The sequence below is a fragment of the Microtus ochrogaster genome, chromosome 24 (genome assembly GCF_000317375.1).
Source record: "Microtus ochrogaster isolate Prairie Vole_2 chromosome 24, MicOch1.0, whole genome shotgun sequence".
Taxonomy (NCBI): domain Eukaryota; kingdom Metazoa; phylum Chordata; class Mammalia; order Rodentia; family Cricetidae; genus Microtus; species Microtus ochrogaster.
Window position 1 is genome coordinate 4,419,442 of NC_022024.1, and position 26,620 is coordinate 4,446,061.

A 26,620-nucleotide genomic window follows, 5' to 3' on the forward strand; every position below is an offset into this window, starting at 1 on the left:
TATTTGAGTTCTAGTGTTTAGTTATCTGATAGAGTAGTTGGCGCAGAGTCTAATTTTCCTTCCAGGTTAGAAGATCCAGAGGCCCATTGCTGCAGCCACTGAATGCACACTTCCTGAGTATTGACTTTCCCTCCCTTCCTGCCCACTAACCATTTCTTCTTTGCTGCTAGACATTTCCTAGCATGAGTCTCATGTGTGAGAGACTCTTGGTCATGAGTGTTCAGACTCCCTCCCCCTACAGCAAGTGATCCTCCCAGGGTTCTTATTCTCATTCCCTTTGTTGGGTCATTGGAAGGAGGGTCCTCATAGCCCCCATTGAACCAGTCATGATGTCTCATCCCCATCCTCACCCCCACATATATGAACATGGTACTGCAACTCCATGTATCACCAGGTTCGCCATCTGATCCTAGCACTGCCTTGGGTTTTCTGTCCCCAGCTGTGGTCACCAGCACTAGTGACTAGTGACTAGTGAAGTAGGAGTGTCACACTAATCTCCAGCCATGTAGAAGAGAGCAAGGAAATGTCAGTCCCTGGTAGACCAGAAGGACCAAGTTTTATCTAAGCAAGTACTGTTTTACCATCACTTGGGAGTTTTGTGCAGACCTTACCTTAATGCAGTGGTCCTCAACCTTCCCAATGCTGGCAGTACTTTAATATAGTTCCTCATGGATGGCGACCCCCAAACAAACAGTTATTTTCATTGCTACTTCATAACTGTGATTTTGGTACTCTTATGAATCATTATGCACATATTTGTGTTTTCCCATGGTCTTAGGTGTCCCCTTGAAAGGGTCATCCAACCCATCTAAGGGATCACAACCCACAGGTTGATAATCAGTGGTTTAGCACTACTGACTCAGAATCTTGAGTCTTGAGTTGAACCCAGAAAAAATTATGTTTTTAGGAGCCCTCCAGGGGATTGGTAGGCGTGCTCAAATTTGAAAACCATTCTAAACAACAGAGATTGGAATAGCAGTGCACTGTCTCCTGTGGAAAGAGTGCCATAGCTTACATTTGTAAGCATTTCATGCATTTTATAGGGTAATGGGTTAATGCAATTTCCAGGTAAGTCTCTCAGTGAGTCAACCATTTCTTATGCTTGTTTTGGCCAAATTGCTGATCAAATCATGGATCTTATTCACAAATGTTTTTCTGTTCCCCTTTCAGGAATATTTCGATAAGTTAAAAAATATGTTTCAAATATAAGATGAGTTTTGTATTATTTTCATTATTTGGTGATTAATTTGTACTTTTTGTTAGTGTTAAGAATGATATGTTGTTGCCAGTATTCAAAACTCTATGCAATTTGGAAATATAATATAATCACAACCACACTTCCTTATGCCCTTTTATGAAGAACAATTTTCCCTCCTGACTTCCTCTCTTACACTCTGGCTCTGTTACTGAGATTGTCTCCGTAATTGAGAGCCCATTAATTATGACAGCCAGAACTCTGGAACAATGAAGTCTATTTTAATCCCTGGATTGAAATGTGGCACGGAGGTAAACAGTTACCTCACTTTGAGTCTGTGGAATTTCCAGTGGCCTCTGAGGCCACTGCTCTCTTTCTCAGGGTCATAGATGTTAACTTGTGCACATTCCACAGCTGGTAAATTTCTAGCCAATGAGCATCTCATTTCTCTAGTAGTAAGTCTCAGTAATCATTTTTCTACACAAACAACATTTATTCGTAGGTTGCAACTTATTATGTAATCTTCAAAACAAACCATGATAGCTCAATTGACAAAATTATTCCAGGGATGGCATATTTCAGAACAGCAGTTCCCAGATGTGTTCCCCGCTGACCTTTTCTGGTTTTTGCTTAAAATTTGGATACTCTTGATTGTCGTCTTTGCTCTTCTCTCTGTTGCTATGACCAGACACCTGACATAGAATAAGGTAAGAGTGGGTTCATTTAGTCTCAGAGTTCAAAGTCTTGGACTCTACCACCTGTTTGGGGAGGAAAGCATAGGGGTGAGCTGTGGTCCATGGTGCTGATTAGGAAGCAGGGAAAAGGGGATGCTGTATGCTTGGATCTTCCCTTCTACCTCTTTTGTTCTGTCTGGGCCCCATTCCATGGAGTAGAGCCACCACATTCAGGGTGAGGCTTTTCTCCTTCATTTAACTTGTCTGGAAATACCTACAAAAACATACCTAGATGTATAGCTCCTTAGTGACTCGTGAAGAATGAAGATTAATGTCACAATTCTTTCACCACTTCCCACAGAATTCTGTCTATGGATGTTTAGGCTTCTTGAAGGATTTTACTATAGTGATATTTTGTTTGTGTTGTAACAAATAAAGCTTGCCTAAAGATCAGAGTGCAGAACTAAGCCACTAGAGGCCAGGGAGTGGTGTCACATGCCTTTAATCCCAGGACACAGGAGAAAGATGCAGAGGGATCTCTGTGTGTTCAAGGCCACCCTGGGCTACACAAGATTGAATCTGTCTAAAAGAAACAAAGCTCACACAAAGGGGATCCCACCACTTGGGATCCCATGCCTTTAATCCCAGCACTAGGGAGGTGGAGACAGAAGTGATATGGCTGGGCAGAGAGAGGAATATAAGGCAGGGGGAGACAAGAGCTCATTGCAGTCTGAGGTTTGGTAGAAGCAGGTGCAGTCTGGAGATGCATTCTGAGGACAGAGTCGCCCCTTTGGTCTGAGCATTGGTAGAAGTAAAAGAACTCTCTAGTGGCTGGCTGCTCTGTTTCTCTGATCTTCAGCATTAACCCCTGTTTTTTATTATTAATACCAATTAAAATTTATCTGACATTTTACTTTTCTTTTTTTATTTATAAACCTTATTATTAAAAAAGTTCACAAACAAGCAAACCAAAACCATACACTGAAATTAACTAGGTCAAAGTGTGTTGGAAGGAGGAGTGGCGGGCTGCATACCACCACCCAGCTAGCTTAACCCCGAAATAATTACACAGAAACTGTACTCATTTAAACACTGCCTGGCCCCTTAGCTCTAGCCTCTTATTAGCTAACTCTCACATCTTGATTCAACCCATTTCTAGTAATCTGTATGTCACCACGAGGTCATGGCTTACTGGGAAAGATTCAGCATGTCTGACCTGGCAACTGGTTCCATGGCGGCTCTCCCTGACCCTGTTTTCTTCTTCCCAGAATTCAGTTCTGTCTACCCCAGCTACCTATGTTCTGACCTATTAGGCCAAGTAGTTTCTTTATTACTTAATCAATGAAAGCAACACACAGAAAGAAGACCCTCCTATACCAAAAGTGTATAGGCATCAGTGAACTTCTATACAGTTAGAATAGCTATTTGAAACAGAAGCTGTGTAGCTTCGTGTTGGATTTTACACTTTCACTATACATTTATCAACCACCAAAAAATTCCTGACAGACTTAAAACGAGAAGAACAATTAGCTCTAACCTCCCTTTGATAACTCGTGTCCATCACCCGCACTCAGTCCTTCCTCATCCCCCAGTGTCTAACCTTTCTCGTTCTCTTCTCTGCATGTCATACGTTTACATATGTGCACTGATTATTAGACAGTGTCTCCATGTAGGGAGGAAATGCAGGCTCTTATTTCTTTCTGAGATTTTATAACTTTGCTTAATATACATTCTAAATCCATCCATTTTCCTGGAATTTTTTGTGATTGTATTTTTCTTTAGTTATTAATAGCGTTCGTTTTTAAAATGTCACCCAAATTTTTATTACCCATTCACCCTCTGGTGGACAGTTCTTTCCTGTAGTGAACAAAGGAGCATTAAACATTGAATTCTAAGTCCATAGGTGTCTGAATGGCTGTTGTGTATCAAACACCATGCTAGTCCTTAGTCCAGTAACATTCAGCCCCTGCCGATGGTTTGATATTGATGGTACAAATGAACATACACTGAAAACTGAGTGTAATTAAATTCCTCAGCATATGATTGACAGCCAGAAAGTAGGGTATTATTATAGGATATGGGAGTCTTGGTAACAGCTAGAATTGAATGTTTTTTAGACTGTAGTTATCTTTTGTATATTCTGCCTTGTTTCTCTTCTCCGTTGCCATGTGACTGTCCTTACTCCAATTTTTCGCACTTTTATTTTTATTTACTTATTTTATTTACTTTATTTTAAGTAGGGTCTCTCAGTGGGACTCAAGCTGGCTGTGAGCTTGTGGTCCCCTGTCTCAGCCTTCTGACTGTTGGAATTACAGGTGCACATGGTTGTGCACGCTTCCTCTGCTCTCTCTGCCTTTCCTTCACTTTCCATAGAAAAACAGCTCAGTTGGTTAAGTGGCCTCCACTAGGCTAATTATTAGTGGCCATGGAACACGCATGGGCTGGAAGCAAGAGAGAAACAGTGTTTAGAAGAAAGACTCTAGGCCCATAAAACCATATCTCTGCCAGGTCTGCACTGTGTTCCTTCTCTTCATCTAGATATGAGCATAATTTTAGAGCCAATAGAACCAAGTTTGGGAAGATTAATTTACACGACTCATTTCACTTGCAAGCAACAAAGCTAGAATACCCATCCACAGCTCTACCTTATGGGTATACTGTGTTGTTTAAGAACAATGCTGAAGGAGCATTGTGAACTAGCTGTAAACCACACACTTACAGTTTGATTTATCTTTCTGTCACTACTAAAGATGTGTGGTACTCAACCAATAAAGAGAAAAAGGTGGGCGCTGTGGCCTATACCTTTAGTCCCAGCACTCAGGAGGCAGAGGTGGGTAGAGACCTCTGAGGGATTGAAGCCAGCCTTGTCTATAGAGCAAGTCCCAGAACAGCCAGGACTACATACAGAGACCTTGTCCTCCAAAAAATCTAAGAGTCAGGGAGAGAAGAAGAGATACATTTTGATTGATTATATTGGCTCATGGTTTTCGAGGTTTCTGTCCATGATCAGTTGACTGTTTCTTTGGGCTTTGGCAAATCCACACAGCATGGCAGGAGCATGTGATGGGGTAAACTGCTCACCTCACAAGCTAGAGACCAGAAGCACGGTCCCACGGTCATCTTTGAGAACATCCTTCCAAAGATCCAGGTTCCACCTCCCAACGACACCACTGAGGAAGTCAGGCTTTTGTGAATGGACCTTTGGGGCGCAGAGAACAGTCAGTATCCAACCTCTAGTAGGTAGGACACGCTTGCCAGACAAGAAGATATCATGGCACACAGAGCAAAAGTCACATGATACAGAGTCCTCAGGAGCAGCATGGTGCTGTCCTTAAACCACAGCAGTCTGTTATGGCCAGAGATAAATAGTGTGATCCAGCAGGTGTGATTAGGGATAAATAGTGTGACCAGAGCAGGTAGGGGAAACAAGGACCACAATTAGTAAGATTGTTATGGGGAAAACGAAGGAATTTAATTCATATCCTAAAATTGTCAAGAGTCCATTTAATGGAAGTTAGACTGAGTGAGACACAGGAACATTCCTGGTTTAGAAAGGTCAGTATGATCACCCAAGGAAGACAGCAAGGTGTTGGAAAGCGTCAGTGCCTACAGGGTGTGACAGAGTTGAGTGTGGATGATCTAAATCACAACAGTGAAGCTGAGAAAGTAGGTGTGGGCACGAATGGGGGAGCTAGGAGTGTAGGAAGATTTTTGGCCCTTTGCACAAAGAACCTCAGGAGGAAGGCTGTGTTTGAACTGCAAGGCAGCCCTACAAAGAAAAGAGAGCTAGCACAAACTTGAGCGGCTTGGATGCTGTAATGATGCAGATGTTCTGAAGTCATTTGGACCGACAGTCAAGACACCCCTGAGATCCGCACCATAGATGTGAACTTGGCTTCATTGTTTGGCAGTACTCAGTGTTTGGATCCCAAACTAAGCCTGGGAGTAAAGACAATCTCCAAGGGAAAGTTTGTTTAGGGAGAAGACATGCAAGCCAAATTCAAAACTCCAGGGAATAATTGCTCGGGAGGCTCCTTTTTCCACCCACACATAAAGGTTTAGTTGGAGAGAAGTTTGACTCAATCTAAGTTCTAATTTCTTGAGACCTGTTGTATGTTAAGTATGGCTTCGTGGGTACCAGAGAATTTCCTCAATGAAACAAAGGAGCATCTGTGTTATTTGGAAAATCATTTTAGCTCTGAAAGCAGTTTAGATTTTGGCCTAATATGGGAGAGGTGAAGAAGATGTGGGGAGACAGGCTCAACAGTTGGGGAAGAGGCCTTTAGAGGCATCTTATTTGATGCACAGATGCCCGCAGTCTCTAAACAGAGACAAGCCAGCTGCTGTGTAATTCCAGTGCCACGAATTCCCGTAAAGGGAGTTCATTGTTTAGCTGGGTAGCTTTAGATTGATAGTATCGGAAAATGCCTGTCTCTGCCTTCTTGTCTCCCTTCGGCCCTGAAACTCCCCTGCCCAGGGCAGCAGTTGTGTGATTAACTAAGCTGTTCCTCCTGGTTAGGCAGGCGCTTGGCTATAAGGCAGACTCCACAGTGAGATGCCTCAGACCCTGGCCCCTGTAGCCACGGCTCTGTTATCTTGCTCCCAAGCTCCTAGCTCCTTTTCTGCTAGAGGTTCTTGGAATGAAATACAGTTTTCCTTGGGGTGGTTGAGTTGTTTCTCTTGAATTTCAGTTAACTCAAATTTATGAGAGGCAGTGTCTTTAGACTCACCAAGTACCCTAGACCAAAGCAGACCAACCGAATGATGTCACCCATCTAAGTACCTAGGGATCAAACTAAAACGTAAAGAAACATGAAAATCCCCAAATAAGAAGTCAGCACAGCTAGTTTCAGTTGCACCCAATCAACCTGAGTATGGTAAGACACCCTTCAGCTTTTCCCCTCACAAGGATAGTGACTTCAACCTTTGACCCACTCCCTTTCAGGTTGTTTATTGTATGTTTTTCTTCCCCTTGGGCAAGCTATGCCTACAGTCATTCTAGTCTTAGCTGGGCACCTTCATAACTTGTGACTCACTTCATAAAAGTCAATTCAACCAATTTCATCAGTTCAGGACATTCTGCTTTTGGAGACAACATAAGAAAAACCCCCTAAAACACCTTAAGCTTGAGCAAACTGATCTGGAGCTCATGCATGCTCGTGGTGCGGCATGACGAGATTGAGTTCATTTGTTCAAGACATTCGTAGGTTTTGATAAACGTTATTTTGCTAGCTGAACTGCACTGTTAGATCCTATTGAGCATCTAAGTCAAAGTGTTTACTGTCAGGTTGCTTGTCTTTCTAAACACACTTTCTCTCCTTTGGAGATTATGGAAATCGGTTTACCTGAAATAAAATGAATCCTAGGATGGCCCTCCAGGGGCCTCAAGGTTTTACATGTCCTGTTCTTTCCTTTTCCATTGAGGAGACTTGGATTGGCAACTGAGCTTTTCCCTGGGTCTGGGATCAGATGAGGACCCAACCCAGAGGCCTCTGGGTGTGTCATTAGCATTCTGACCTCAACAGAAAAAGTTTTCTCGCGCACATTTGTGAAAATGCAGGTGTGAAGATTTCTCCAAGGCATGCTACTTTTTGATCTCATGTTTTTAGACAACAGAATGCAAAGACTGAAGTCCTGAGAAGGAAAATGGTTACTGCTCTTCCAGTACATATTGCAGTGATCTTTTGTTGATTTTGATAGTGTTTGGAGCAGAGAGTCCCAGTGAGGTATCACAAGCCTCCTCCAGCTCCCTGTGTTCCACTGGCTGCTACGAAGCTCATCTCAAGAGCGTCGTTTGTGTTAGCATCGTCTGTGTTAGCATAATATATCATTTAAAAAAAAAAAACTCAGTTGCTGTGAGAAAATGCCAGGATGGCTTGTCTGAGTCTTGCCTCTGACTTATTTTGCATAAAACACTGGCGCATTGCATGAACATAATGGTATTGTTCTCATGTCTAGAGTTGTGAGCTTTAGCCGAGCCATGCAATGGGAACCGCTTTAAAGTAGTGTTTCCCAGCAGTCAGTCAGCTGCTTCCCTCTTCCTCTCTGTCTTACTGATGAGGAGCTGAGGTAATGGGAACATAAAGGAACTTGCTGAAGGTCACCAAGTTGTCAAGTAGCTGGCCTGGAACTCAAACCCAGGGAGGCTGTCTCCACTCCCTCTGCTTTTACTTTTTATATCAAAATAAAAAAAGATTCACAAATCTCCATTAAAGCCTGACTGCCCGCTGGATGTTTCTGATCCATTCTGGGTTTGGTTGGCATGGTTTCCACATATGCACATACATGCCTACCCATGAAGCATGTTCAATGCATGAAACCAGAGGTCAACTTCTGGTGTCCTTTTTTAGGAAACATTTCTTTTTAAGATAAAATCTCTCAGAGTCGGATGGTGGTGGTGCACATCTTTAATCCCAGACTTTAGGAGGCAGAGGCAGGTGAATCTTTGAGTTCGAGGCCAGCCTAAACCACAAAGTGAGTTCCAAACAGCCAGAGCTGCACAGAGAAACCCTCTAAAATCTCTCTTAGGGTGGTTAGGCAAGACTTGCAAGCCAGCAATCCCCAGAGATTCCTATTTTCTTCCTCCCCCTCCCCTCATTCCCACCTCCACCTCCCCGGTCCTGGAATTAGAAGTGCCTGGCATCCAAGCTTGGCTCCTAAAGTTTACCTGACAAGCACTTTACCCACTGAGCTATCTCCCTAGCTCATTAAATTTATTTTCCTAAACAAGGATTAAGAAATTCAAAGCATAACACCTTGAAAACATTTGATCTTATCTGACCCTGGGAAGCTAAGCAGGATTAGGCCTGGTTAATTCCTGGATGGGAGACTTTTCTCAAAGCTAAATAATACTGCATGGCACTGCCTCTCTATCCTTGTGTAATATTTATAAGGAATATACCAGGATTTGATATAGACAGATACTTTCTTTATTCAACAACAAGGCTAACAACACACAAGATTTATCCAAGGTTGTATTGTGGGATTTTTGAAGAATATGCCAATAAAAAAATGTGGTAAGGATATAGGGAAAGACAATTTTTTACCTTCTGCTGGTGCAGTGTGAACTATACAGCCATGGTGGAAATCAGTATGAAGGTTCCTCACAGATTAAAAATAAAACAAGCGTATGAGCTAGCTGTCACACACTGTTGAGCATACATCGTACCCTCCACACACACAAAACTTGCCCATCCGCGTTTATTGTAGCATTTTTCACAGTAACAAAAAGATGGACTCTGCCCTGATATCTGTCCTTGGGTGAATGGACGATGAAAAGTTTGTAAATATGCACAATCGAATTTTCTTCTGCTCTGAAGGACAATGAAATGATGAAGTTTGCAAGAAAACGGACCGGTCTGGAAAGCATGAAGTGGCACAGACCCACATTCTCACGAGCAGATCCGAGCCGTGATGTTCACTTGTGTGCAGAAGTGTGGGACTGTGGAACTAGAAGAACATGAGCAGGAGGAAGAGGTGCTGAGGGAAGAGAGGAAGGCAGTAGGATGTGTGTGGCTTGTAAACAGGAGGCTGCAGCGGGGCAGGATGGTGAGGAGGATGAAGGGGTGTCAACAGAAGCCATTAAAGAGTTGCTCGAACACGCACCCATGGCTGGGGCTGTATGAGGTTCAGTGGTCTAGAGCTTGCCCCAGTGCTTCACCCCAGGCCCCAGCACTAGTGTGTGTTTAAAAGGAAAAAGGGAAATGCAAAACAAGCGGGCAAACACTGTAGTGACTGTTATAATATCAACACGAACTCCAGAGTAACACATATTACCAGAGGCAGAAATGTCAAAAATGAGACCCAACGCTTTGCACGATAAGTTTTAAAATATTTTTTAAAACATTATGTATTTGTCAGCTGGGGGATGTAGCTCACTGGTAGAACAGTTGCCTGATGCATCGCCAACCTTGAGTTTAGTCCCAGATAGTGGGAGAGGGTGGGGAAGAGGGGTGTGTTCGATTTTTGTCATTTAACAGAAACCTAGACATGCCTGAGAAAACAGAATCTCAGCTGAAGATGGCCTTCCTCAGCACTGGCCTATGGACTTATCTGTGGGACATTGTCTTTATTGCTAACTGATATAGGAGGTCCCAGCCCACCAGCTAGCTCACTGTGGGTGGCGCCTTCCCTAGGCAGGTGGGCCTGGGCTGTGTAAAAGAGGCAGCAGAAGTCAGTGTTCTTCAGGGTCTCTGCGTCAGCTCCTGTCCCCAGGTTTTTGCCTTGAGTTACTGCATGCATGTCCTTAGATACTGCTGTAAAGTATAAGTGGAAACAAACCCTCCCCTCCCAGGTGGCTTTGGGTCTGTGTTTTATTCCTGCAGCGGAGAAGCAAACTAGAGTAGAGTGTATGACTGGATGTCTGTTGAGATTACAGTGTCTTTATCTTTTGGTTTCATATTTTAGTTTCAAAGTTCAATCTGTTTCTAAAAGCCGTTTCTCTCACAAAGGGAGATCTTTCTTAAAAAAAAAAACATACTATATTACCTTATTTTTTAAATTCCCAGTGGAAGAGAACAACTGTCTATGAGTAACACTGTACTTAATCTTCAAAAGGGATATCGCTTGTGTTTTGACTCAGAAACCTCAGATCTTTTAGGATAGGCCCTGTGTCGCCTCCATCTCTGAGTTGCTCTAGCACTTGACCAAGCATGAACTTCCCCCTTTAAATACAGAAGCTAAGACACTGATAATATTACTACCTTGCCATGAGGATAACTGAGAAGAAACACCTAAGGCAACTTTGTAATATTTATTTTTGCTAAGTTAAAATTTACGTCTGAACAACCAAGGTGAGGAAATTCCAGTCTGAGTCTGCGCGAGGTCTGCACACATCAATGTGTCTTCTGATTTTCAGTGTGGGTTTTTTAGTCTTAGTTATTTAATTATATGGATGAACATAATAGAAACCAAAAGTCTCTTCAAAATCGTTGTAGCAAAGTCCCTCCCCCTCGTGTTACCAGTGATATCGGGGTGTGTGCCAACGCCCTGGGTGCCCAACCCCACAGCACCCACCTTCTCGTCACCTGCATTTTGGTCCAAGTCTGTGACATTAGTGGTGTTCAACTGTTTCTGGTCCACAAACGACAATTTCAGAGAAAACAGAGACTATGACCTAAGTTCAGGAGTGGGCGCACACTTTCTGTGAAAAGTCCCCGTAATAAATTACTTGGATCTGTTGGGAAGTTAGTGTCTGTTCTTACAAGTTGCCTACCATAATGCAAAAGATTGCCACAGACAATGGGTCAGTAAACAGTGTGGATGTGTTCCCATGAAATGTTACTTATGCACATGAAATTTGAATTTCATCTGCTTTGAGCATATACTGATTTTTCTTTCTCTTCAGACTATAAAATAAATAAATAAGCAAACCCATTCTTGGCTTGTAAACCACACTAAAACTGATCCACATTGGCCCACAGGCAATAGCACTGACCCAGCCCCAGTTAAGCTGAACTTGGCTAATACTGCCCTTGGTATTTCTACTATCTTAGAACTTTTTATCTGTTGACCCAAAGCTACTTTCATTATCTCATCTTGCAAAACTTTGCACCCCTAAACCTCATTTCACTCACCTTCCTCCCTCCTTTCCTCATCTCAGTGCTCTGTTAGGTTGGCTGATGTCGGCTGTCAAGTAGACGCCAGGAAAGAGGGCCTCTCAGCTGAACAGTTCCCTGCTCAGACTATAGATTGGTCTATGAACTTGTCTAGGGTGGCATTTTTTTTTTATTGCTAAGTGATGTAGGAGGGTCAGCCCACATAGAGTGTTACCATCCCTAGGTTGAGCCTGACTGTATAAGAACAGAGGCTGATGACAAACCTGAGAGCAAGCCACCAAACAGCCTCCCGCCGTGGTTCCTGTGCTGGCCTCAGTTGGTGGTGAACTGTCACGGGGAAATGTAAGCTGAAATAAACAAAAAGCAAACTGGAACACCTGTCTGCCTATTTTGCCGTCTTGGAACCTAGGATTCATGCTCTTGTTCCCCTCCCGTCCAAGGGTCCATGTCTGCCAGACTGTCCAGGACTTCACATGCCACCTCTGAACACCTCCTCTTCCTCTACCCAGAGCCAGTGCTCATGACCTCTGTATCACTCGTACGTAGAGACCTTCCCCGGTGCTTTCCCCTCTGTTGCCATCCTCCCTCATCTAACATGAGGCTTCTAGAATGCTTTCTAGAACCACTGTTAGCGTAACAAGCCTTTGTTTAAGCAATCCTCATTTCCTCCCAGGGGACTCTGTGGGGTAAAGTCCCTGGAGAATTGCATGTTTTAGTTCTGAGATAATCTTCCTCACCAAGCCTATAGTTACAGCCTACGGTTAGCTCCTGCCCAGGCTACCTGTTAGAAACTGCATCTCATGCTCCATTGTCTCAGACTGCTCCTGTGCTTGGGACGCTTTCGTGAGCTTTTCTCTCAGTGCTGGGTCCTTCTTCTTTCATTAAGGCTGAATTCATAAGCCACCCCACCGGTGACCCTTTCCACAGCTCTGTTATCATTTATTCTCCTCTGTGTCCTTGGAACTTTAATGATGGATGCCTCAGCTCTAGAGTCAGTCTGAAAAAAAGCTTTGATAGGCTGTGTGTGAGTGTGTGTGTGTGTGTGTGTATGTGTGTGTGTGTGTGTGTCTCCAATCATGTGTTGGAACCTATCCCCAATGCGACACTGTTGGAAGTGGGGCCTTCCTGGGCTGAAGACAGAGCTCCTGTGAGCGGAATTAATAGTCTAATAAAACAGATATCATCTGTCCCTTCTGCCATGTAATATAGCAAGAATATTGTCACTATGAGCCAGGAAGACAGTCCTCGATAGACCCAGGGTATGTTATCTCCTGTCTTTCCTCCCTCCAGAGCAGTGAGAAATGAATTTCTGTTTCTTTGGCTTGTGAAGTTTTGCTACAGATGTGATACCATAGACAACTGTGGCTCTCTGGCAGCCGATGCTATGTACTAATCCATCCCAGTTTGGTTTTCTTCCTCCTCACTGAGAGGACCTCCCTACATTCCCAGGCTGGTTTACAATTTACAGTCCGGTGTGGCTTCCAGAGTGCTTGGATTATGCATCACTGCACTCAGATCTGTGTCTACACATGGGTGGGGAGACCAGAGGACAACCTTAGGTGTCATTATCAGGTACCATCACCTGACTTTTAGAGACAAAACCTCTCACTGGCCCTCAGTTTGCCAAGTAGGCTACTCTGGCTGACCTCACACTCACAGAGATCCACCTGCCTCTCCTGGGATTAAAGGTGTGCGCCACCACGCCTGGCTATACCTTCTTTTTGAGTATGGGTTTAAGAGCTAAAATTCCTGTTCTTATACCTACAAGGCAAACACTTTCTCAGCTAAGCTACCACCCTAGCCCTGCAGTAAATACTTGCAATTATCTCAATCACAGGGTGTTCATGTCTAATCATTTTCCTATAGCCACAGCTGTGATATCAGGGTTACAGTTCGAATACCCTTGGGGGCCAGGCTGTCAATTTAACTAGCAAAGGTCTGTAATAAACTATCAAGGACTTGTCCAATCTCTTGGGGACAACCTTCTCTCAGGGGTGGCTAACTGGTGTTACATACTGTGAACGTATGCAGGCAGATGCATTGATTTTCAAGAGAAACTGGAATATTTTAATGTAAATATCTCAAACTTGAAATATAGACTACAAGCTTTTTAAGAATTCCACTGTGTGTGTGTGCGTGGTGTGTGTGTGTGTGTGTGTGTGTGTGTGTGTGTGTGTGTGTGTGTAATACTAGCCCATCCATAGGGTGGACGTTGGCTTTGAGACCCATGATTGTTCACAGCCACTCATAACCACAGCCAGAGTCTGAGGCTGAAAAATACAGTGTGGGTCACTGAAGAAGGTTCTACCAAAACGTGTGTGTGGCTTGTGTGGCTGCCTTTGCCACACTGCCTCCTCCCAAACTGGTACTTAACCTCCTAAGTGCAGAAGCCCGTCTGTCATCCAGGAGCTCTCTTTCTTACTGCCCTGCTTCCTTCTGGCGGCATGTAGCTACTGTTACCTGAAGTGATGGACTGAGCTTCTGTTCCCTCCCCTGCTCTCGAGTGGCTGTCCAGGGGATACTGCCAGTCCTGATGGGAGTCCCTCCCACTGACCATCTTCATTCTTGCTAAGGTCTGTTATCAAAGGACCTGTCAGGTGTCTGGTCAAAGCGAGACTTCCCAGGAACTCAGGGACCAGAGTTTATCATCTCCCTGGGAGCTCAGAATTAAGGATTAAGTTGTCTTCCTGCTGTGGCCTTTCCGGGTGGTCAGTCCCCACTTCAGAGAGCCCGACAGAACATGGACAGCGAGGTTACCCAGAGAAGAGAATGTTCGTAATAGGCAGCTATATTTAATCTCTCATAAATGATTCATTTCCCCCGGACAGCAGTTTTAGTCCGCCTCTCAGTTATAATGAATCGGCAGGGGTATCTCACTGCACCTAGTGTCCTGCACAAATCCCTCTTCCCTAGCTGACATAATTCCCACCATGCTCTCACTCCAGGCCACATCTTTAGTTTAAAGCACCCGGCCTTTATACTGCCTTTAAAAACAGAATCAAACTCCGCAGCTCTTACGTTGTTCTTTCAAGTGTTGGGGGAATGGTTGTACGTTTTCTGTATTGAACAAATGGAAATTCTCCTTCATCCTCTTTTTTCCCCTCCCTTTCTGAATTTGAATTCTAACTTAAAACTTATCAGAGTTCATCAGGTAAATAAAATCCTCTTGTCCGGCACATGCCTTGGCCACTCAGAACGTAATTCATGAGGTGCAGGTGAGGTGTGCGGTATGAGCGGCCACGCCACACGCTCTGTCCTCTGCCGCATGTTGACTCAGAGCGGGGGACAGCAGTCACCTCACAGAGCTGGCGCGAAGATACAAAGAGTTGATTACTCCCTGCAAAGCGCTGACAGCTCTCTGGCACACGGACAGACCTCAACAGAAACGCCATTCTCCTCCCCAGGAAGTGAGCAGGAGAGGTGGTTTCTCTCTGGCTCCTATGTTCATCCAATAGTACCTGCTCTGTGCCCTGTTCTCAGCAGAGAGCCCACGCTCATAGCAACCACAATTTATTGCAGCCAGGTTGGTTTCAGAGAAAATGTTGGCCTTCTTTGGAAGACTTTGGAAGACAGCTTCACCGGGAATATGATAGTCTACAGCCTATCTGCAAATCTTCAAAATAGGCATATTGTGTAGGCCTCAAGAGAGTGAGACTTCATTTAGGAGCAGAAGACAAGGGCAGGTTAATTGTCCATATATTTGTATGCTTTCAGTGAACAGAAGCGGCTGCATTCCAGCTTAGGAAACTGAGATTTTTCTCCATTTACTGTTAGACTTGCATCGGGTCGCAACCTGTGGGTCACAACCCCTTAGAGGGGTCAAGTATTCTGTGTATCACACATTTACACGACGGTTCATAACAGTAGCAAAGTTACAGTTATGAAGTAGCAATGAAATAATTTTATGGTTGGGGGTCAGCACCACACGAGGAACTGTATTAAAGGGTTGCAGCTTTAGGAAGGCTGACGTATAGGAATCTAGTTCCCTTTTCGTGTGACAGACAGGTAACACATTTGCTTTTGAAGAAGAAAATATGGTATTTAAGTTGGTAGACATTGAACTTTTTAGGATCAAAGTAAATGGAAGAGAATCAAATCTTTCTACAGAACGTGAGAGAAATATTGACGGTGACACACTGGGAACCAGAAGATGGGGGGAGGGGGGCTGGAAGTGGAGTTCAGTGAGAACATGTGACCCTGGAATCAATTTCCAATGATGCCAGTGAGGAGGGGAGCAAGAGAGATGACTCAACCCTTACCGAGTACTTGTTGCCCTTCGAGAGGACCCAGGTTTGATTCCTGGCACACATGGTGTGTCATAGCCTGGTTCCATGGGATCTAATGCCCTCTTCTGGCCTCTTCATGCACCTGGTACGTTTAACAAAACACACACACACACACACACACACACACAAGGGGGGTTGTTTGTGTTTTAATCTCTTAAAGAAAGAAAAGGCTTTTTTTTTTTTTTTTTGGTCAGTCCTTTATCAGTCGGGCAGTGCTGAAATGTCTCACCAGGACGGTATTACAGTCTTCCCACCAGACTGACATTTCTGACGTCTTAGCATTTCGCCGGGTTATTCACTAACAGATTCAACATGAAATGGCAGGGTAAGGTCACTGGTAATTGCTCGTTCTCAGCTCTCCAGCTCTGGTGAGTCAGTGCAGTGCAGACCTCTGAAGCGCGTGCCACCAGGAATAGATGCACAATAGGAAAATCACAGCCCGAGAGCCGCGGCCAAGGAAAGAGCTCGGGGCTCGCGGGTGTGTTCACAGCTCAGCTGTTTTTAGCTGTGTGATCTCGTGTTGGTCTTAGTCATCCAGGGTCCTGGGTTTCTCATGTATAACGCAAGGCTTGGGGACCTCTTGGCAAAACCAGGTCAGCTTCAGAATTTAAGACCCATAAACGCAGACAGGAGGCTGCATTTTAAGGGGATAGTGATTTCTGAGTTCATGATTTAAGTAATTATGTGCTTTTATAGACTCCTGGAAGCCAGCAGAGGCTGTGAGTCAGGCTTCCGGGGAGCTATTGAAGCTCCGCGGTGCTATGGCTGTTGTTACAACAAAAGACTACAGCACATGGTTAGGCGCTAGCATGGGATTACACCAAGTTCTGGAAATGGAAACTAAGACCTTGCCCACAAGGTGCTGTGAGGGACTTGTGGCTTGTTTCGCCAAGGTTAGATCAGAAGCATGAGCCTGGTGGACCCATTCTGTCCTGAGATGCGGTCCTGCGTAGTGAGATAACTGGGAGCAAGCATGGGCATTTCCTGGCTGGGAAGTCTGAGTCGTCTGTGCATCCTCCTTCCCTGGAGTCTTACTCAGACTCTTCTGTGGTTAGAGAAGCAGAGGGGAAGCTTCCCTTGCTCTCAGTACTAGAGCAGCACTGGTTTACGGCTTGTCACAGACTGCCTAATGTCCCCATGGTGCACAGGGAAAGAGCCAAGATGGGGTCTTTATCCCTTTGTGGCCTTGACTGTGGCACCTGGAGACAGTTACTGACTCTGGGAGTCAGTGTGGCACTGTTAATCATCACTTTGTTGGTAACCTCACCGCATGCATCCAAAAATGTCCCTTCCTTAGAGGAGAGAGAGGGTAAGAAACCCCCTCTCTCCCAAGCACTCCACACCAGGTATAATGAACTGCAAGGGCCCCTTCATCTCAGAGAGGCCAGCAGGAATACTGCTGTGTAATAAGGAATGCTCACTTCCTTATTAGCCCCTAGAAGGTGATATTTAAATGTTTTAAGCAAAATTCAACTTGAAATTTTTTTTAATTTAAATAGAAAGTCCAAAAAGCTACAATACATAAAGTGGGTAAAAGAAGATTCTGCTCACAAAAGCAGCTGAGATGAAGATGTGTGTGACGTCAGTAGGGAGGCCGTTCTGATGAATACAAAACCCTGAACTAGATAGAGCTCTTGGCAGGTGATGGGCTTGGCCTTTGTCTTAGAGCATGCGGATGTAGCCACAAACGGTTCTGTTCTTTTCTCTTTTCAAGCCGGATCATCAGGCTTGCCAGCAAATAGTTTTGCCCACTGAGCCATTGAGTCAGCCCAAGGTGGTTTATTTTTTTAATTAAATGATACGCATCTACTCAGAAAAAGATAAAAAGCTCGTCATGATAAAGGTACCCATTTCTGATTACTTGAATGTGTGGGAACGAACTTTTTGTGAGGCAACACTGTAGTTCCTTAAGAAAGAGAGCCCTGCACAGTTAGAAATAAATAGTATGGCGTGTGCCAGGCTTATAGGCGAGCAGAGAGCAGGGGTTCACGTCCTAGGGGAAGTGCAGCTCAAAAAAGAGAGTCCAGGGAATGAACTCTTTAATTATCGCATATTTTAAAAAGTGTGAAAATGTGTGAGACCCCTCCATGTAGTTTCTGGATTTGGCAGAAGATTGCCTCAAATCCCCTGCCTGAGACCATACAACACTCAGATCTCAATCTGCTGTGAGTGTGTGTGTGTTTGTGTGTGTGTGTGTGTGTGTGTGTGTGCGCGCGCGCGCGCACAATCAAGGGGAGCTCTTTTTCAGGAAATCTAGTTTAACCACCATCAGTATGATGGAGGTGCTGACACAGAGTTGAGTCTGCAGCTACCGGGACCTGGACTTGGGCAAAGGCACATGAATGGTGGAGCATGTTTTCCTAAAACCTTCAGATCCTTCTGACTTCATAGAAACTCATCCAAAGCACGGCCTGCACTCCGCAGAACCTTCTGCTGGGTCTTCGCTGTCTGAGACAAAGAGCAAGAGCAGTAATCATCATTCTGTAGGATAAAAGGTGGAGCTAAGGTCGCTCTGACAGTACACCTTTGATCCTGTCACTGGCTCGCGTGCAAAGTGAGGACGTGTGGGGGTGGCTAGTGAGGAATGGACTTCTCTTCCCTTGGACTTTACTATGTGCCGAAATGGCAGCCGTGTTCTTCAATAAGATCAATAGTGACTCTGCTCTTTCTCACTCGGGAAAATGGAACAGAATTCCCTGAGCGACCCTGTCTGTCTGTGTTGTAATTGTCAAAGAGTTTAGGCTTCTGACTAACCTGAAGTACTGGTTGCTTCATGTGTTGCAGGGGTGAGCTGCGATTAGAACAACCCCCTTAGCGAGTGTGTTAGCAGGTGCTAATGCGAGTCCATCCTCAGCAGCTCAGTTTATTCACGATATAAAATATGGAAACCATGGCCCCACTGCATCAAATAGTTTGGTGCCAGCTGTGATGTCTCCTTGGCTGGCCTTGAGGTAGAGGCTGAGCACTCAGCTTCCCAGAAACCACCGTCTCATCTACATTTTCTGGCTTCTTCTTCTTCAGGGTTATCAATGCCGGCAAGAGCACGCACAATGAGGACCAGGCCAGCTGTGAGGTGCTCACTGTGAAGAAGAAAATTGGGACCATGACTTCCACCCCAAACAGAAACTCCAAGAGAAGGTCGTCCCTTCCCAACGGGGAAGGATTGCAGTTAAAGGAAAACTCTGTAAGCATGGTCCCTGCCTTGTCTTTGGTTGTCACGTCCCCTAGCCCCCACTGTAATATGCCAGGGCTTCGTCCCACTGAGAATGGATGTAGGAAAAGCTAGTCAGGGGCAGGTCCCATCCCGTGCTGAAGGTAACACGGGTTAGGTGAGCTGGCATTTGAATTTTTAACAAGGTAAACAACACTAGCCCCGGTTTGTTATAGGAGCCAATATATATTATCTCTGGTGGTTTCAAATAAGTCAATTTTTTATGGAGGAAGTGAACTAAAAGTCTTGTAAGAAGTAGAAGAAACTAGTTCTTGGCTTAGAGCCCAGCTATGACTCTGACTGTCTTCCCTTTCCCTACCCGTTATACTTGGCCAGTTGGAGCCTGTTCCTAACAGTCTTCCAAGTTAATTTTTGTTTCCGTTGGACGAAGGCCCTTGCAGCCTGTGGGGGTGGCCTGGCAGACCAAATGCCCTCCTACTGACAAGCCCCAGGGTACATCCCCTCTCTTCAGTGTCTGGAGAGAAAAGCAGACATCCCCTCAGCACTATCCACAGAAGCCCTTGGAGAAGGATAAGGGAGAGAGTTTACCCCTGTGGATCAGCAGATTGGTCAGGCCTGGGGAGAAGTGGCTTAGGGAAAAATCAGGGCGCATTAAATGAGACGGCCGAAATGTGATTATTTTCGTTTTAGGAATCTTTAGGAGATTTTTTTATATAAAAAATATACAGAATTTTAAATGAACTAGAGATTCCTTCTTAGCCTAGAAAATAGTAGGCTCAGAGAATAGTAAAAGTATTGAGATCAGTTTAGAGTCAGAAGCACAGTGACCTGTGGGTCCTTCAGCACAGCTGAAGAAAGTGTAGAATGAGGCCCTTCCCAAAGAACCCACGTTAGAGAGGACAGAATGGTAATGGGTACCTGTGGGAGCTCTGCAACAAGGTGGCTCAGGCATCTAAGGCTCACTAGCTCATTAATGTTGAGGTACTCGCTTATTCCTTTAGCCTTCGTTTTTTTATGTCTTTATAAATTTATTTCGTAACTGCCAAATGGTTGGGATTGCGAAATCTAATGCTGGTCTGTAGAAAAATAATTTGAGCAAGTCATTGATGAAAAAATCCTTAATATAGGGATAGGGAGACAGGCCAGTGGTTAAGAACACCAGGTACTGTTGCAGAGAACCCAGGTTCAGTTCCCATCACCACGTGGCAGCTCAAACTGTCCATAACTGTATAGGTGGGGCATCACATCCCTTGGGGCTGGAGTTACAGGTGTATATAAAGTAATGTGGTGTGGATGCTGGAGTCTGAATTCCAGCCTCCTGATAAAGCGGAAAGATACGTCTCCAGCCCCATGGTACTGTATTTCTGTGTGCTATACACTATATATACACACACTATATATATATTCATTAGAAATATATATATTTGAATCCCTTACACATTGTTTCAATTGTCTATTCTGTCTTGCTATTGTTTGGTGGGGCTGTTCTCTAAAGCCTGCAAACCATACCATCAATCACTGCGCACTTGCTGTGTTCCAAGGATGAGATGTTGGGGATTCGTCAGGAGGCATAATGACAAAAATCCTTTCCCATGAGGCATTTACATTTGCTGAAAGAAGCAGTTGACTGTAGAGCATAGCCTGGCATGGTGGCATGTGCCTTTAAACCCAGCATTTGAAAGGCAGAGGCAGGTGCGGTTCTCTGTGTTTCAGGCCAGCCTGTTCTGCATAAGTTCCAGGACAGCCAGGGCTATACAGAGAAACCATGTCTCCAAAAATAAAAGCAAAACAAACAGTAGAATGAGCCAGGTAATGAAGGCTGCTGAGAAAAAGGTGGAATTGGAAGCTGTAGATGTGGAAGACATTGCTGGGAAGCTGTGATTTGGGTAAAGACGTGTTGGAAGAAGAACATGTTAGCATTGTGGGCCATTGCGGAGACCTGGATGAAGAGTGGGCCCTGAGTCCTCATGAACTAGAAGCAGAGGCAGAGAATGGGTTGTCCTGAGAGTGTGATGCAGAGTCAGGCAGGACCATGAAGGTCGCCTTTGGGTCTGTGACTTGTATGCTGACTGCAGACGTCACTAGATGCTGGATACACTGATTGTAAAAGGTCAGTGTTCCCCCCCCATTTCAAAAACACCCCTTAAGAGTCAATTTGCATATAATAGCACTTGAGGGAGCTGGTGAGAATGTAAGGCCTAAGCTGAGCACGGTTGGAAACTGTAGATAACGATAATATACTATATGCTTTTTAAAAAAAAAAAAAGCTGAAATGGGGCTGGAGAGATGGCTCCAAGGTTAAGAGCATTACCTGCTCTTCCAAAGGTCCTGAGTTCAATTCCCAGCAACCACATGGTGGCTCACAACCATTTGTAATGGGGTCTGGTGCCCTCTTCTGGCCTGCAGGCATACACACAGACATAATACTGTATAATAAATAAATAAATAAAATATTATTTTAAAAAAGCTGGAAGGAAGGATAGCAATGGTCTAGGACCTATAGCCATCAGTGGGAGACAAATGGGGCAGACTCTGCCTGGTCCCCTGTGTCTCTCTCACTTCAGCCTGCAGACATGTTGATCACAGAGTCAGTGAGCTAAGCCCTGGGGTAAGATGAGCTCAGTACAGCTCTCCTGTTGGAGCTGGAGGAGAGAGAGTCGCTAAACTGAGATGGTGTGGCGAGGCCAGCGCTACAAAGATAAGAAACCCAGACAATGCAGATTGGCCACTGGGGGTTGGACAGACGGCTTCCTAGAGAAAATGACATTTGAACTGTGGTCTTGAAAAGCGTACAGGACAGGGCTGGGTGATGGTGGCAGACGCCTGAAATCTCAGCACTCAGGAGGCTCTCTGAGTTTGAGGCCAACCTGGTCAACAGAGCAACTTCTGGGACAGAGAAACCCTGTCTCAAAAAACAAACAACAATGAAAAAATAAGGAAAGAAAAGTAAACAGGAAGGAGTAGAAGTTGGTGACAGATTATATGCCTGTCATACACATAGCATGCCTTCAGAACTGGATTCAATCTCAGGAAAATAAAAAGAAGTAGAAAATAAAAGGGAAAAATAAGTAGTTTAGCAAGCAAAGGAGTATTAGAAAGGTGTGATGATTCTCAATCTGTGGGCCGTGACCCCTTTGAGAGCTGAGTGACCCTTTCACAGGGGTTACATATCAGATATCCTATAGATCAGATATTTATGTTATGATTAATAACAGTAAAAAAATGCACTTATGAAGTAGCAACAAAAATAATCTTTGGCTGGGGATCAGCACAACCTGGAGAACTGCATTGACGGTCATAGCATCAGGAGGGGTGAGGACCACTGGATGTCGAGACAGGTTACAAGAGCGCCCCGAGCCAGGGCGTATGCACTTTGGAATGGAACATCCATGAAATGAGGGTGATGGTGAATTGCTAGGGCCTAAGCCTGGGCCCTCGCAGCCTTAACAAGTTAGGCTCAGCCGTTCATCCTCAGGAAGGCGATTCAAAGGAGAAGGTGGAAAAGTAAAAGCATGTTTGTTCAGTGTGACCACATTGGGAAGGAAGAGGTAACTAGTCCTGTTCAGTGTGACCACACTGGGGAGGAAGAGGTGACTAGTTCTGTTCAGTGTGACCACATTGGGGAGGAAGAGGTCCTGTGACTGACTAGTTCTGTTCAGTGTGACCACATTGGGAAGGAAGAGGTCCTGTGACTGACTAGTCCTGTTCACTGTGACCACATTGGGAAGGAAGAGGTAACTAGTCCTGTTCAGTGTGACTGCATTGGGAGAGGTCTGGTGACTAGTCCCCCACAACCTTTCCCTTCAGCTCATCTTCAGCATCCTGATGTGAAGTTTCAGTTAAACAAAGGGTAAAGAGTATGCATAACTAAGCAGTCCTGGGCAAACCATGGTCCTGTCCATCATTAGCCATCATTGTCTCGGCCTCAGTTTCCCCTGTGAGGTGGTCAAACATGTAGCACTGTTTGAAATCTTTTTCTCAGAGCCAGGTTTCCCCTTTGACTGGCATGGGGTGTCCGCTTTTCCCTTCTGCCAGCGTGTGACTCCTGGGGAAATACATATTCCTTTTATTACTTTGTCTCAGTAATTAGATCACTGGAAGGAAGCGTCAGAGTGTCTCCTTAGAAATACCTCCACTCCTGCCAGGACAATTACAGTCAGACAGGAGCAGCACACATAGGACATGACATTTATCAGATGTCATAATAACCTGATACTTTAACCGAATGATTCTAGCCCTGACAAGATGAATTAGGGCAGTAGTGGCCAAGAGGATGTAGGGTGACAGCTAAGAGACTCCATACACAGCAGGTGAGAAGTGAAGAAAAGATTAGAGGGAAGGGCCTGTCAGAGGAGCTGGTGTTGAGGGTCCCAGTGGCTGTTCCTTGGGGGGGGAAGGAAAAGTAGGCCCAGTACCAACGATACAGGCACCAGGACCAGGTTGAAATAACAAGTTCGGTTTATTTTAGAAAGGGGTGAGCCTTCTAGACTTTCCACCCTGCCCGGGAGTGAGGATCTGCTGGCATCTGCTGAGGTGATGTGATCACTGTCTATAAGTTCACATCATCTCCTGTGATACTCGGCTGCTGTTTTCAAGGCCCTCAGGCAGACCCAGGGTGGCTTTCAGGGATTGGTACTGCACATGTTCTTTACTGTCTAAGCCGGCTGGCTGTCAGGCTCATCAAGGCTTAGTCGTCCTACAAGCTGGTTGGGAAAGAATAGCCAAAGTGACCAGCCCTGTGGCTGCCTGAGGTAAAGAGGAGTTGAAGATGGTGGAGGCTCCAGGTAGTGTGCTCTGGACAGGCGCCCCCGGAAAGGCAAGGGGATGAGCAGAGGTACTGATGGGAGAGTGAGTACACTGACTGTCCCCTTCCAGATGAGAATGTCCTCTAGGAAGTCAGCTCACAAGCAAGCCTAGGGAGTTTAGATTTCAGGAAGTTAGAAGTTCACAGACTAGAGCTGAAATGTCAATGTATACCCAGAAAGAATATGAAAGTGAGAAAAAGGAAGAGGACACATAGAGATGGGTCCTAAGTAATCCAAGATGAAAGCTGTCTTAGTTGCTTTTCTTTTATAAAAGACAGCATCTAATTTGGGGCTCATGGTTCCCAAGGGTGAGTCCATGATCATCATGGCAAGGAACATGGTAGCAGGCAGGTAGGTGTGGTGCTGGAGCAATAGCTGAGAACTCACATCTGATCCACAAGCATGAGACAGAGAGACCTTAAATCCCACCCCCCATGGCAAACCTCCTCCAACAAGACCACACCTCCTAATCCTTCCCAAACAGTTCCACAACTGGAAACCAAGTATTCAGATCTATGAGCCTGAGGAGAACATTCTCACTAAAGCTACCACTGAAGGAGAACTGTGAAGGAAAGAGAAGAAAGAGGTTATTATGGCGTACATCACACAGAGGTCAAGGAGCTATGGATAGGAAATGAACATATTATATAGGCCAAAAGTGGAGCAAGAAGATGAATAACAGCTTCATTGTCTCACATGCAAACAGAGTACTGAGTAACCCAAAGAACCGCAAAGGCAGTTGTTGGCCCTACTCAATACAAAGACTTAATTCTTCTTCCTTTCCTGGCCTCTGTGTCCACAGTAAACTTAGCGAAATTAGAAGAGCCTGTGTCCAAAAGAGCCCACGTATTATATAACATATGCAACTTCCTTGGAGACTCGAGAACACCTAAGGACTCTGTGTAACCTAGAATGTCCGAGAAGAAAATTGATTGCAGCTGTACTTTGTCAGTAAAGTCTGGTGTGCAGCCAAGCTTTGACTTTGAGTTTGATGACATCTCTTACATTCAGTGACAGCAGGGTTGGTAAGTCACAGTGAGATGCTTTTCTCACTATCGATAATTACTGTGGGCTTTAAAGATTTAAGGAGTTATTTGATCCCATTAATAAAGTAGTCTTCCAGTGAAGAAAGTCAACCTAAGCCTTTTATTTTAAAATAAATCAACCTTTTGAGGCAGGCATGGTGCTGCATGCCTTTAATCCCAGCACTAGGGAGGCAGACACAGATGGAACTCTGTGAGTTGGAGTCCACCCTGGTCTACAGAGCTAATTCTAGGACAGCCAGGGTTCTGCAGAGAGATGCTATCTCAATAAATAAGTAAGTAAGTAAGTAAGTAAATAAATAAATAAGTAAGTAAGTAAGTAAGTAAGTAAGTAAATGGAACATTCAAAATATTTGGGGGTGGATAAAATAACATGGCATTAGATTCCGCCTCTCTTGACTTCCTCATGGTGTGCAGTGGGGGAATGTCTTCTCATCTTTGCCTGAAAATTTGACAGTGATGCCTCGCTTTCAAGGGAGCCACACATCTGTCTCAGGTTCCTTCACACGTTAAGCCAGACATCGGAAGTTATAGAAACACCAGGCAGTGGCGGTGCACGCCTCTAATCCCGGCACTAGAGAGGCAGAGACAGGCAGATCTCGGTGAGTTCGAGGCCAGCCTGGTCTACAGAGGGAGTTCCAGGACAGGCTTCAAAGCTACACAGAGAAACCCTGTATTGAAAAACAAAGACAAAACAAAACAAAACAAAGACAGAAAAGAAGTTACAGAAGCATATTCCAAAGAAATCGTAAAACTTGAAAGAGACCTACATTAAGAAGTGAAAGAAGGGACTGGAGGATAAGAGCACTGACTAGTCTTCCAGACGTCCTGAGTTCAATTCCCAACAACCACATGGTGGCTCTCAACCATCTGTAATGAGATCTGGTGCCCTCTTCTGGCCTATAGGCATACACGGAAGCAGAATGTTACATATATAATAGACAACTTTTTTAAAAAGTGGAAAAGGTTAAAAATATTAATAGTTTGAAGAAAATCTAGAGAATCAGTATCATTAAGTTGGTTTGCTCTATGGTAGGTATTATAGGTTTCATTTTATATGTCAGTTAACAGCTTGATGATATACTTCTTAAGAAATAAGTAAAACTTCTCTTTAGAAGAAGTTTTACATGTGATCTCAGCCAAAAGGCCAGGAAGCAGTGGCTGCCCGCCGAAGTGGTTGTGAGGGGAAAAGCATTGTCTATCACTAAGGAAGGTGGGACTTGTCTCAGACCTGGGCCACTGGTGTCCGGTGTACATATGACAAGCCATCAAGCCCCAAGAGAAGCAGATGGGCAGAGATCCTCCTCCGCAATGTGCAGGTGGGCATCTTCATACCCTCCTGTGCCTCTGTTCTCTGTGAACCAAGTGTGGGCAGCCAGGAAAGAACACTACAGTACCAGAGGCTTCTGAAGATCGGTCTTTAGGAAAGATGCTGAGGGCATCTTGGAGCAGGGGAGGATAATGTGTGACCTCTCACCCACTCCCAAAGCCTGTCCGTCAACTGGACTGAGATTCAAAGAAATAAGCAGTATTACTGGGTTTTCCTTACTGTGATTTGAGGATTTAGAGAATTATTTATCATGGAGAGCACCATTGTGTATCAACATAGACTTCCCAAGAGCTTTTGCTTGGCAGCCCCCAAGGGTCTAATCCCAGGAATGAGATAAAAAAAAAAAAAAGAGTGATCCCACCAGACTGCCTTCCAAAGAAGGAAGAAGTTTATACTTATGAGTATCTTAAAACCTTAGTGTGAAGTCGTGCATACCAGGCTGGGCACGGTGGCACATTCTCTGCACTGGGAGGCAAAGCAGCTAGGTCTTTGTGATTTTGACGCCAGCCTGGTCTACAAAGCAAGTTTCAGGCTAGTCAGGGATACACAGGGAGAACC

The 26,620-nt window shown here is 44.8% G+C and overlaps 1 protein-coding gene across 1 annotated transcript in view; it reads left to right on the plus strand.

The window, feature by feature from the left end:
* Ppm1h (protein phosphatase, Mg2+/Mn2+ dependent 1H) overlaps nucleotides 1–26,620 on the plus strand; it is a 268,610-nt gene that overhangs the window by 92,696 nt on the left and 149,294 nt on the right. The window contains exon 2 of the mRNA XM_026784469.1: nucleotides 18,734–18,896. Coding sequence (XP_026640270.1) covers nucleotides 18,734–18,896 — 163 coding nt within the window. The remainder of the gene's footprint in view (nucleotides 1–18,733; nucleotides 18,897–26,620) is intronic.